At 59.9% G+C, this 12605-nt stretch overlaps 1 protein-coding gene across 2 annotated transcripts; it reads left to right on the top strand.

Moving 5' to 3' along the window:
• Positions 1-264: 264 nt before the first annotated feature.
• On the top strand, positions 265-12462 carry UROS (uroporphyrinogen III synthase). 2 transcript variants are annotated; one of them, XM_080687746.1, is made up of 10 exons: positions 265-521; positions 3103-3188; positions 3349-3432; positions 4865-4961; positions 5997-6071; positions 7687-7761; positions 7999-8079; positions 9304-9389; positions 10588-10686; positions 11644-12462. In XM_080687746.1, exons 2-10 carry the CDS (start codon positions 3126-3128, stop codon positions 11776-11778), a joined length of 795 nt encoding a protein of 264 aa, XP_080543872.1. In that variant the 5' UTR covers positions 265-521; positions 3103-3125; the 3' UTR covers positions 11779-12462. The 2 variants fall into 2 exon arrangements, with proteins under 2 accessions (XP_080543872.1, XP_080543871.1); XM_080687745.1 differs by having other exon boundaries at positions 285-598.
• Positions 12463-12605: the final 143 nt, after the last annotated feature.

The raw sequence follows: 12605 nt of genomic DNA, 5'->3' as shown, positions 1-12605 counted from the left end.
CCGTACGCCCTTCCGGACCCACCCACCCCTCCAGGCCGAGGGGGTGAGAGACCGCGTAGAATCTCGGCGCTGAGTCGGCGACAACCCCAGAGTCCCTGTTGGATTTTGAGGCCATGATCCCTAAGGGTCAAGTCCGGTTCTGGGTCCTATCTTGCCCTTTTCATCCTCCCTCCACCTTTCTTACCCGCCCCCCAAGACTCACCCCCCCCCTTGGCTCAATGGTTCCGCCCATCTCTGCGGCTGCGCCCCGGGCATGGTGTCGTTGCGCATGCGCGAGCTCCAGCTGTGTGCGCCGCGGGGCAGCGGGTGGTGGTTGTGGTGGTACCCCCGCCTGGCGCGGGCCGTCGCCATGGCAGCGCAGGCCACGTGGTGAGGGGCCCACCCACCGCTGGTTGCTCTGGTATCTCATAGCCTCAGACTGGGATCGCGAGACACCGCCCTCCTGGGCGACTTCCTAGTGCCGGGCGCCGGGCTGGGCAGGGCCCCAGCTCCTACCTTTCGGGCCTCACCAGCCCGGCGAGGTAGGTGTCGCCGCCCAACCTATCGATGAAGACACCGAGGCCTCCGGACCTGCGGGGCCCACCCACCTGCGGCGCTAGTGAGTGCAGGACTAGTCGGGAGCGGAACCGAGGCCGCCGTAGGCCTGGGTGTGGGCCGTGGCCTGGGGTAGTGATGGACTCCAAATGGAAGGTCACCGGGTCGTGCAGGTGCCCCCACGCCAGGCTCAGGCCCGACCCTGCGGGCGTCCCCCCAGCACATGGGTGGCCCGGCCTTGTCAGGCACTGAATGCCTGCCCCTAGCGGACCTTCCTTAAGCCCATTTCTTGACCTGAAAGTTTCTTGAAAAGCAGGGATGGCCGGTCCATGCTTCAGGGCCAGCAGGGAAATTTGAGAGAACAGAGTGGCGGGCACTGTGGCAAGCCAGGGTGTACCTGACGCCGCAGCCAAGTGGAAAGGGCCCGGTGCTGTGAGATTTTTACATTTCAAGAGAACCTGGAATCTTGGGTTTGTCTTTTTATGATGGGGTCGCCTGACTGCAGGGCCTATCTGTTGTGTTTGTGTTGGTGTTTGTTTTTTTTAATTGATTTCAGAGAATAGAAACTTCAATGATGAGAGAGAATCATTGATCACTGCCTCCTACTGGGGATGGAGCCTGCGACCTGAGCATGTGCCCTGACCGGGAATTGAACTATGACCTTGACTCTCAACCAACTGAGCTAAACCTGCCTCGTGAATTCTGGATTTTTACAAGAAATATCTTGAGTTTTACAACCTTAAAATAGTTAAATGAAAGTCACTGACCAGCTAGGTTTATCCCACCAGGCTAGCAGTTCGCAGCCCATTGTAAAGACTATTCATTAGAAAGAAAGTCATTCATTAGAGGTGACATCCGTGTTTGTTTTTTTCTTGTTTTTTTTTTTTAATATATTAATTTTTTACAGAGAGGAAGGGAGAGGGATAGAGAGTTAGAAACATCGATGAGAGAGAAACATCGATCAGCTGCCTCCTGCACACCCCCCACTGGGGATGTGGCCCCAACCAAGGCGCTGCCTACAGACATGTATTAGGAGACTGAGTGCAGCTGTGGGGCCAGTGAAATCCGCAGTGGAGGGCACGGCAAAAGCTGGTGCACAGGAGGCATTTCCCCGGGAGCCTCCGTCTGCTCCAAGGGCCTTTCCACTGCCCGAGGCAGCCCGCCGGATTGTCTAGGCTAGGATGACCTGTCTTCCTGAAGGTCAGCTGACGATGGACCTCCTCCTATCGCCAAAACCTTCCCGGCAGCATCTGGGTTCGCATATGGGGACGCAGGGGACTCGCCCAGCCAGGCTGACAGTGACCAGCGCAGAAAGCGACTGCTCATTCCTGCGGAGACACACTTTGAGGCACTCCAGGCAATGGTAGAAGCGACCCCGCCCACTTTGCCGAAGCCCACTGCAGCCAAGAGCCGGACGGCAGCAAGAGAAAACTTAATTGATACTCACTTGCTCCCTCAGGGGCTTAGACACATTCGTTTGGAGCTGTGTGCCATTTCTCTCTCAAAAATAAAAAGGCCCGGCCAGCCCGGCTCAGGGGTTAAGCATTGACCTCGGAACCAGGAGGGCACAGTTTGATTCCCGGTCAGGGCACAGGCCTGGGTTGCAAGCTTGATTCCCAGTGTGGGGCGTGCAGGAGGCAGCCGATCCATGATTCTCTCTCATCACAGAGGTTTCTATCTCTCCCTCCCTTCCTCTCTGAAATCAATAAAAACATATTTTAAATAATAATAATAAAGGAATACCAGGGTGAGTATCTTTGTTAATCTTGGCACACATCTGTGAATACTGCCTTAGTAGTTATTCTTAGATGTGAAATTACAGAAAGGATAGGAGGTACATAAGGCTTTAAATACGTATCGACAAATTGTGTTCTAGGTTGTTAGAAAACTCTTGAAAAATTATTTCATGATACTGACAACACTTACAAAACATCCCTTAAGAAGTGGAAGAGGTGCCCGGTCGGTGTGGCTCAGTGGTTGAGCGTTAACCTATGAACCAGGAGGTCATGGTTCCGTTCTGGGTCAGGGCACATGCCCAGGTTGCAGGCTCCATCCCCAGTAGGAAGCCAATCAATGATTCTCTCTTATTGATGTTTCTCTCTCTTCCTCTCCCATCCTCTCTGAAATCAATAAAAATGTTTTAAAAAGTAGAAAAGTCAATACAATTATTTCCTAAGGAGCTTACAAGCAAACAACTTAGTATATCTTGAACTGGAACTAATTACTTCCAATATGAGACACCCATTTCCCTACGTATTGATACAACCCAGAATTTGGACCACTTCTCCCCGAGCCTTACGTGTTTGGCTGGGACGCTGGCTCTCCCTCTGGGCCTTCATCTGCCTCCCGCACGCTATCAAGTGCCAGCAGCTGTCCCTCGGCCTTATCAGTGACAGGGTCTCCGAAGGAACCAGCCCGGTCACGCTGAGTCAGTGCGCAGGGGCCAGGCCATGTCAGCCAGCAGTTGGTTACCTTCCTCACCACCCCCCCCCAAGCCCCATCCACCCACGTGGTCCAGGAGGAGTCTCTGAGGTCTGATTAAAGGCCCGTGTCCCCGCTCTGTCACAGCGCCCTGTACGGCCCGCCAGGCAATGATGAAGGTTCTTTTGCTGAAGGACGCTAACGATGACGGTGGCCAGGATCCGTACATCAGGGTAAGTGCCCGAGCGCCGGGCCCCAGAAACAGCGCTCACCAGGGAAGCCCGGGCCTAGACCTGCGGAGTGGCACAGAGCACTGCAGTGTGACCCCAGCACCCTTCCCTTCCCCTCCTTCCAGCAGCCTGGCCAACCCAGAACCGATTCTTTTGTCTGCAGGAGTTAGGATTGCACGGACTCGAAGCCACTCTGATCCCTGTCTTGTCATTTGAGTTTCTGTCTCTTCCCACTTTCTCGGAGAAGGTAAGGTCTGCCGGTGTCTGGGCACCGCGATTTCTAAGTGCGACACGTTTGTTTCTGTAGGATCCGTGTCAGCCCAAGCCCGGGACTGTCTTCCTTCCCCTCATTTTACTGCCCAACTTCTGAACTGGGTGGCACCCCACCAGCTCCGGATCCCGCCCCAGGATCGGCTGTGGGTCACCTGAGCCTCCACCAGCTCCCCGCCCTGACCTGGAGGCGGCCAGGAGAGCAGGTTGTGGGGAGGGCGCTGCTCGCAGCTCAGACCTGTCCTCTGACCCCCCACCCCTGACCTCTGCAAAGCGGCATGTAGGTGTTACTTTCCCTGTTAGTGACGGAGGCCCAGGTCCGGCAGCTTGGCCGAGGCCTCGGGCACACGAGAGGCAGTGTTGAGGCTCAAGACCAGGACATGTGCCCACAGCCTCGGCTCTGCGGCCTGGGGTAGGCACACTGCCCAGCCCAGTGGAGCCAGATGTTTCAGGTTAAAGGCGCAGTGCCCTGCAGCCCCGCCTAGGGGCTCCACACCCCTTAGCACAGGCCCACCCTCATGTTCTTCGCACCACAACCCTGCCCGTCACTCTCGGGAAAGCCTTCCTGTTTCCTTGTTCAGTTTGAGCTGAATATCCGACGTTCATTGAACTCAGCAGAGAGCGAGTGGCCCTGCCACGTCCCGTGCCCTGGGCTTGCGTGCGAGGGCCCCGTTGGCTTGCTTTTCCACAACCAGCTTTCAAAGGGAACCAGAGACTTCATTTGAGATCATTTCTAGGACCTCAAGGTCAGAAAAATCCTCAGGTTTCTCAGCAGCCTCTCCATCACCAGCCAGCCTGCCCGTGAGGGAGAGGGTTCCGGATATACGGGGAGCACGACCCGTCTCAGCCACTCCCTCAGCCACTCCCTCAGCCAGCTCCTTAGCCTCTCCCGCCTCCGAGTTTAATCCGAGGGTGAGAACGGCCCCATCTCCCAGGCACTTTCACAGACTCAGCGGAGGGGTGTGCACAGAGCCCGGGGCCTGCTCCGAGGAAAGGGTCAGGAGGTTTTATCATCATCGTCTTTGAAAACCAGGGCTTCAGCCTGGACACCACCCCAGTAGATAGTCTAGTTTTATTACAGATACAGGTCAAGTCTGCCCTCCGGCCTGCACCCCCCTGCCAGGCGGAGTCCCAGTGCCCCTCTGGTCCAGTTACACCCACACCCTACCTAGCACCTGCTGTCTTCCCTCGACTCTGAGCCTCTTGAGGGAGATGCTATGAATAATGAATTCGCCAAGAATAGGGCCAGGCACACACACAGCTCTTAAATGCTGAGTGGGTGGGTGGGTGGGTGGGTGGATGGACGATGGATGGACAGAATGAATGAGTTTGCCCACCACTCGTGTGAGCATTTGGAATTCTGGGTAACGTAGCGCTCACCACAGAGTGCCTTTGGGTTTGGTATGCAGCTGTCGCGTCCGGAAGGCTACGGAGGGCTCATTTTCACCAGCCCCAGGGCAGTGGAAGCGGTGGAGCTGAGCCTGGAGCAGGACGGGAAGAGCGAAGGTGAGGGCGGGGCCGCGGGAATGCGCTGGGCTCATGGTCACCCAGTCCTCCCGTTGGCGATGCTAGATTCCAGAAATGGGGTTTGAACACTGCAGTGATTCTTAGCTCTAAGGTATTTAGGTACCGAGATTTTCATGTCTGTGTAGCCTTTGGAGGGAGCAGAAATGGCCTTCTGGAAGCGTGTCTTGCTGTCCCACACAGGACACATCAACCCCTGAGCCTTCAGACCGAACCACCACCTTGGTCTGTCGGATGGAACACCTTCCCGCTAACATTTATGGAGCGCCTACTGTATGCCAGGCGCCGTCACTTTGCAGTCATCTCCTCCTCTAACCCAGGGCACACATCCTGTGGCCCTTGTTTTACAGATGAGAAGACGGAGGCTTGGCAAGAGTGGGCACTAGTCCAAGGCCATGGAGCCAGTCGGCCAGGCCTGGCCAGCTCGTCCTCGTGCTGAGTGGAGGCAGCAGGGTGGTGCTTACCCAGAGGCTTGCAGTGAACTGGGCCTGAGTTCAGGGGGTCATTCTGACCTTGGAGAATCCCTTGACCTCGCTGAGCCTGTTTCCTTGTTGTAAAGTGGCCCAAGGAGACCTGCATCATTGGCTCATCACTTGCACTAGAGCAGCCGTGGGCAAACTACGGCCCGCGGGCCGGATCCGGCTGTTCTATCCGGTTCTCTTGCTCTCCCCTCCGCTCCTTTACTTTGAATTTATATTAGTTCACACAAACACTCCATCCATGCTTTTGTTCCGGCCCTCCGGTCCAGTTTAAGAACCCATTGTGGCCCTGGAGTCAAAAAGTTTGCCCACCCCTGGGTTAGAGCGAGCTAGGACTCGGGCGGTCGACCCTGTGCCTGCAGATACGAACAGTGTAAAGGCGGCGGGGGGGGGGGGCGGGGGGTGTTTGGGACGCTGCTCTTTAGGTTTGTGTATTACTAGGTTGCCTTGCTCACAGGTTTAGGATGAACAGGCACCTGGGCAGCAGTCCTCATGGCCTCTGGTCTTTGCCACACACGTGTAACTTCATGTTTTCCAGTCTGGAAGAAGTCTCTGCGAGAAAAATGGAACGCGAAGCCAGTGTATGTGGTTGGAAATGCCACGGCTTCTCTAGGTAAGCAATCGAGGCAAAAATAAACACCAACACCATGCCCGTGATGTTGTGATTCATAATAATACAGGGTGTCCCCCAAAAACGTATACACACTTTACAGCCGAGAGCTCCATTTTGAAAATGAAATGTATTTTAATAAACACTGCCTTTATAACTATTCAAAGTGTGCACAGACATGTTTTGGGACATCCTGTACATTTAGTCTTCATCCCTGTTCCTGCACAGAGCTCCCAGAAATTGATGTTTCTACGTGATGAACATGAGGTGTCTGGTTATTCCTAACAAACCCCCTGCACCTCCACCCGAGTTCACCTCAACGCGCTGGCTTTTTTTTTTTTTTTTTTTTAATATATTTTATTGATTTTTTACAGAGAGGAAGGGAGAGGGATAGAGAGTTAGAAACATCGATGAGAGAGAAACATCGACCAGCTGCCTCCTGCACACCCCCTACTGGGGATGTGCCCGCAACCAGGGTACGTGCCCTTGACCGGAATCGAACCCGGGACCCTTCAGTCCGCAGGCGGACGCTCTATCCACTGAGCCAAACCGGTTTCGGCAACGCGCTGGCTTTTGAAAGGCCTAACGCTGGGGCAGGTCGTTGCCAGGGGAACCAGCCCTGTGGGCAGAGCAGGAACGTTCACTCCTGGGCCTCAGCACCCGCTCCAGGCAGAAGCGCAGGGCTGGGGTTGAACCAACCCCCACGACAGTGATTCAGTCAGCCATGCAAGAGGCTCGGGTGGCTCCCACGGGCCGGGCGCGCAGCACACACACGTCCTGTGGGTGCCAGCGGTGGGTGCCAGCTGTGCTGTGCAGACCTGCGTCCCGGCTGAAGTTCTCAAGGTTCTGGGTGCACTGAGCCCGTCCCGACCCATCCAGAGGCCGGCACCGCAGCACAGGCAGGGCCTGGTTCCTGGACAGTCACAGCGGCCTGTGACTTCTCCTGGGCTCAGCGCTGGCCACCATGTAGATGAAAGGCTGACGTGTTGACGTTAGCGGCCGCTTGGTGTCCGCCAGGCTCGTGTGAGCACCTCCTCTCTCAGAGACGCTCCACATTCCTCGCTGACCCCGCCCGGCCCAGCCTTCCTCACCATCCTCAGCGGGGTGACCAGTGCTCCGCCCCGATGGGCTGTAGCGACAGGAGGCACAGCCCTCCCCCTAAATCACCTGCAGGCCTGCCAGCTAGTCAGCACCTCCCTCCCTCCCACCCACCTCATTCCTGCCACGTCAGCCCACACCTTCCTGGAGGGGCTGGCCTCCCTCCCTCCCAGGATGGGGCCTCTCCACTGTCCGCAGATCCTAAGGCTCCCACCTGACCCAAGACCACCCCCTCTGGAGCTCGCTGTCATCGCCTGTAGCCCTAAGGCAGCCCCACCTGGCTGTGTCCCCCGCAGACACCCTCAGTGGGGCTCAGAGAAGTTGCACCGTCACCCAGCCACACGCCTAGGAAGCCTGGGGCCAGGACGGGCACCTCCACCGGAGCGGCCCGGCCTCCCTCCGCCAGGCCGGCCTCGGGGACTGTGTCCGTGGAGCACACACCTGTGTCTGCACATTGGAAAGACAGCCCAGGAGCAGAGGGACTAACCGCCATGTAAGACGGGTGTCTGCTGTTTTCCAGTGAAGAAGCTGGGCCTGGAAGCCGAAGGAGAAAGCAGTGGGAACGCCGAAAAGCTCGCGGAATGTATCTGTTCCAGTAAGTAGGAGAGGCCCCCCCACGTGGGTCTCAGATCGGTCCGCGGGGGCGGGGCGTTTCCCTGGGGCCTTCTCCGCAGTGTGAGCCACCCTGGGCCCTTGTCTGTGCGGGAGACCCAGCCACTACGGCTGCCCTACACCAGGGCCGAGACAGGCGAACTCGGCACAGAACACTCCAGATGGGGCTGGGGGCTGGGCTGAGGCCGGTGCCTACCGCGCACCACGGGTGTGTCCACAGGGGAGCCGCCTGCCCTGCCCCTGCTGTTTCCCTGTGGAGCCCTCAAGGGAGAAGTCCTGCCGCAGATGCTCAAGGACAAAGGTACCAGCGTGCCCTCCCCTCACCCCTCGGGTCCACGAGAGCCTTCCGGGGTGGCCCTGGTCGCCGTGGTCAGGGCGGCAGAGAGTGCAGGGACAGGGCCCGGCGGGGCGAGGCGCACGCGGTCACTGAGCGTCACAGGAGGGGGTGGAGGTGGCCTGGGCAGGGTTCGCACGAGAGGACATCCAGGTGCTCCACGAGGGCGGGCGGCGTCGGGCAGCTCACCCTCCAGGCCCGCTCCCTCTCCGCCCGGCCCCCGGCCTCACTGTCCGGCAACCAGCCGCGCCCTGGAGCGCTCCCACGGTGCTGGCAGATGTCACCTGGACACCGGCTCCTGTCACAGAGGGTCTGGGCGAGTGGGGCGTCCCCACGGTGGAGTATGAACTTCAGGGTGAGGCAGAGGCGGACGGCATCAGGGTATGAGCCAGGGCAGGGCACAGGCCCTCGGCATCTGGCTCCCGGTCTGGGAACTGGGTAGACCAGGGCCCGCCTCACAGCTGCCTGAGCTTCTGTGAGCAGCACGACCCCTGGCTCTCCGAAGCGAGCAGCCAAGGCCTGTAACGATAAACTCACCTCCGTCGTCCTAAGCGTCAGCTGTCCACACAGCCCGTTCCCGGGGGATCTCAGGCCTGTGGCGGTCACCTTCCGGGTCAACGTGGGGGACCAGCTCTCTCACCCGTCTTAGCGTCTGTCTGCTGAACACAGCCCGGGGCCATGGCAGGGGCGCGAGGCAATAGGACCAGCAAGGGCTTTGGCCTTTGGAACAGAAAATGAGGAGGTGTGGCCCCAGGTGCCCGAGAGAGAGGCCACGTGGAAACCAGCGGCCTGACACGTCCGTTTCTCCCTGGGTTCGGGGTGGAAGGGTGAGCGTCGCTGTTGGTGCTGAGATCCTCGATTCCTCCCGAGGTTTTCTGTCCTGGCCGCTCATTTCTCCGGCCCGACGCTGAGCGGCCGCCCCGCCCGGGGTCTGTGACTGACGTGTATGTGGGTCACTTCTGGGCCTCCTCCCTCCCTGGAAACCTGGGGGATGCTGAGTCCCTGAATGGAGCAGGGAGTGTGAGACCCTCAGAGCTTAGTCCGTCCGTCCGCAGTGGGTCCCTGGGGCCCGGGAGGGCAGAGGCTTCTCCAGGAGCACGTGGCCTGGGAGGCCCAGCTGGGATGCCCGCGGCTCCTGACCCAGGGCCTCTCCCAGGGCATTAGCTCTGTTTCCGTTTTGATCGTGTCCAGGGATCCCCATGGAAAGCATCGTTGTCTATGAGAAGGCCCCCCACCCGGCAATCCAAGTGAACCTGGACAGCTACTACTCCAAGCAGGTGGGCGCCGTTCCCGGGGGAGCTCGGGCAGGCGGGCACCCTGGTGGAGGCAGGTGGGCGCCGTTCCTGGGGGAGCTCGGGCAGGCGGGCACCCTGGTGGAGGCAGTGGTGAGGCGGTGAGGTGTGGCCTCTGTGTGGTTCCCCTCCCGGCCGAGGCCTCCCGGAGGCTTCCTCCCTGTCTGTGAGCTGGGAATAGACCATCTAGAGCAGGGGTGGGCAAACTTTTTGACTCGAGGGCCACCATGGGTTCTTACACTGGACCGGAGGGCCGGAACAAAAGCATGGATGGAGTGTTTGGGTGAACTAATATAAATTCAAAGTAAAGGAGCGGAGGGGAGAGCAAGAGAACCGGATAGAACACCAGATCCGGCCCGCGGGCCGTCGTTTGCCCACGGCTGATAGTGGGTTCACAGGGTTAAGGGAGACAGCACCTGAGGCCGGGAAGCCTGAGAGGGACGGGGCGCTGATGGTGCTCACAGCATGGCCCCGGAACCATCAGGGAGCGGCGGGGAGTTGGGGTGGACTTGGCAGCCGGGACTGCTGCAGGCTTCCGCGGGCGAGTGCGGGCGCCATGCGGGGGTGGACGTTTTCCACGTCCACGTTCAGTAGACGCCTTGCAGGTCCGGCCGAGCTGTTCGCTCTCCCCGGCGCAGGAGGCCCAGCTGCCTGCTGTCGGCTTCGTTTCCGGAGGGAGGGGGCTGTTGGCAGGGAGCGGGCCCCACTGCTGCCTTGCTTGGTCGGTGCCGGCTTCCCGGGTCCGCAGATGGGCCTGGGCCACAGAGCGACCAGGAGCTGTGCCAGCCTCTCGATCGCACCCACTCTCTAAACCAGCCGTGGGCAAACGACGGCCCGCGGGCCGGATCCGGCTGTTCTATCCGGTTCTCTTGCTCTCCCCTCCGCTCCTTTACTTTGAATTTCTATTAGTTCACACAAACACTCCATCCATGCTTTTGTTCCGGCCCTCCGGTCCAGTTTAAGAACCCATTGTGGCCCTCGAGTCAAAAAGTTTGCCCACCCCTGCAACCGTCCCTCGTCTCAGCTCCTCTCCATGGAGCCGTGCCAGCACCCATCGGGGGCCCGCCTGCTGGGGGTCTGCCTGGCTGCCTGGGGATGGCCTCAGGGTTTGGGGGTCCTTGGAGTCGAGCTGGGGGGCTTTCTCTCGGCACCACGCGAGACGCTGCTCTTGTTCTCCCCATAGGGCATCCCAGCCAGCATCACGTTTTTCAGCCCATCTGGCCTTACATACAGCCTCAAGCACATTCAAGAGCTGTCTGGAAGCAGCATCGATCAGATCAAGGTGAGGCATTGGGTGGTTCTGGTCTTTTTCGGAGTTAAACTTCTTTTTACTAATCGTCCTGCGTTTCCATGGGAAGCACAAGCACTCCCGACCTGGCGGCCGCCCACGAGGCCCCGTGGAACCCTCTGGAAGGCAGGGCTGCAGGACCCCAGCCCAGCTCCCAGTTCAGCAACGCCCCTTCCTGGCTGGGTTCTGGGACGGCTCCCGCGGCCTCTCAGAGCCGTTGCGCATCTGGCCCCGGTGTTAGTGTCCGATCCCCTCTTCCTTCTACACATCTGAGACAGCTGCTCTAAGGCGCTCACTCCTCTCCCAGGTCTCTCGGTGGAAAGGACGGGCACTCCCCGTCCAGGGACTAGCCCTGTGGCTCTGTAGGGCCTCGCACCTTGTGGGCCTGCCCGGGACTGGTCTGGAAGTGGCTGGGCCTGGGGGAGGCCGGGCTGTGACCCGGAGCTAGAGGACGGACGTCAGCACCGCTGGCCTCCCGAGTGAGAATGGAGGCCTTTCCCCTTTCAGCGCCCGTCCCCACACACCTGGGGCCGGGGAGGGGGGAGCAGAGGGGGGAAGTCCCAGGGTCCCAGATGGAGGGAGTAACCCTCTTGTTCCAGGGCCCTGGTCTGATTGCCCCACTTCCCAGGGGCCCAGCCACCATCCCCCACACTCTGTTCTGAGTTCCCCTGACGCTGCCTAGGACCTCGAGGCTTCGAGGATGAGCCAAGGGGTAGTCCCCATGCCGAGACCTTTTTGCTACCCAGCAGGATCCGCTCGGCTGGTGGGGAGGCCGTGATGACACGCAGAGGGGAAGGCATGTGGCTGCCATAAAGCCGGGGTCCAGTCAGAGAGTACTGTCACTTAAAAGCTCTCACACACCGAGCGGTGTCCTAACGGGATCGCCAGTGAGCCCTGCACACCTCGTCCCCCCACGCGCAGGTGCACTGAGCCCCCCTCTCTCCTCTGCAGTTCGCAGCCATCGGCCCCACCACCGCGCGCGCCCTGGCCGCCCAGGGCCTGCCCGTGAGCTGCACTGCCGAGAGCCCCACGCCGCAAGCCCTGGCCGCAGGCATCCGGACGGTCCTCCAGCCTCACAGCTGCTGAGGGGGCCCCGGGCCCTCCTGTGGACCAAGGACAACAGGGGCTGCCTGTGGGGGGGGCATCCACCCTCCAGCGCCTGCCTCGTGCCCGAGTGGAACCACCTGGGCACCAGCGATCCGGAGGGGACCTGGGGCTGGCAGCAGGCCCGGGCGTCCCTTTCCTCCACCAAGGCTCCGCGGACCCTCACCCAGCGCATGCTGGCTCGCAGGCCCCATCGGAGCGCTTCCGCCAGCAGCAGGAAGAAACCCAACGCACCACCCTGGCCACCTGTGGGACCGGCGGGGCTGGCTGTGCACTGCTTCCGGGGCGAGGGCCTTTGGGGAGGACAGACGTGCCCTCGTTCTGAAGACAAGCCCGGTGTGCGTGGTGAAAGCCGCTGTGTGCGCCGTGGTCCTGTTCATCCCACAGAAAGGACTTAGACGTTCTCCCTGGGAGCGGTGGGGGATGGAGGTCACACACAGCCTGCCTTCAGGAGCGGAGGCGCAGCTTAGTCCCCAGGCAGGAGCCCCCCCCACCCCCCGCCCCGCCTCCTCCTGGAACCAGATGAAGACTGGGGCCCCAGCAGCCCCTCTGGGCCTGGGTGACCTTGAGAGGAAGCTCAGAACGACAGGTGGCACGTGGATGCTCAACTGTCTGCGCCTGGACTTCGTGAATGTAAGAGAAATAGGAACTCCTGCTTTGTTTAAACCACCATTATTTTGAGGTTTTCTGTTATAATCGAATCCCAGCCACAGGGATGGGAGCTGGCTGGTTGTGAGGGACTCAGAGGCCCCCGTGGCCAGGGGCTGGGCTGCTGCCACCGGAGATGGGTATTCTGTGGGGTTTGGGGC

Source organism: Plecotus auritus, assembly GCF_963455305.1.
Source record: "Plecotus auritus genome assembly, chromosome: 9".
Taxonomy (NCBI): Eukaryota; Metazoa; Chordata; class Mammalia; order Chiroptera; family Vespertilionidae; genus Plecotus; species Plecotus auritus.
Note: the sequence above shows the minus strand (reverse complement) of the source record. Positions and strands in the feature narration are given on the sequence as shown.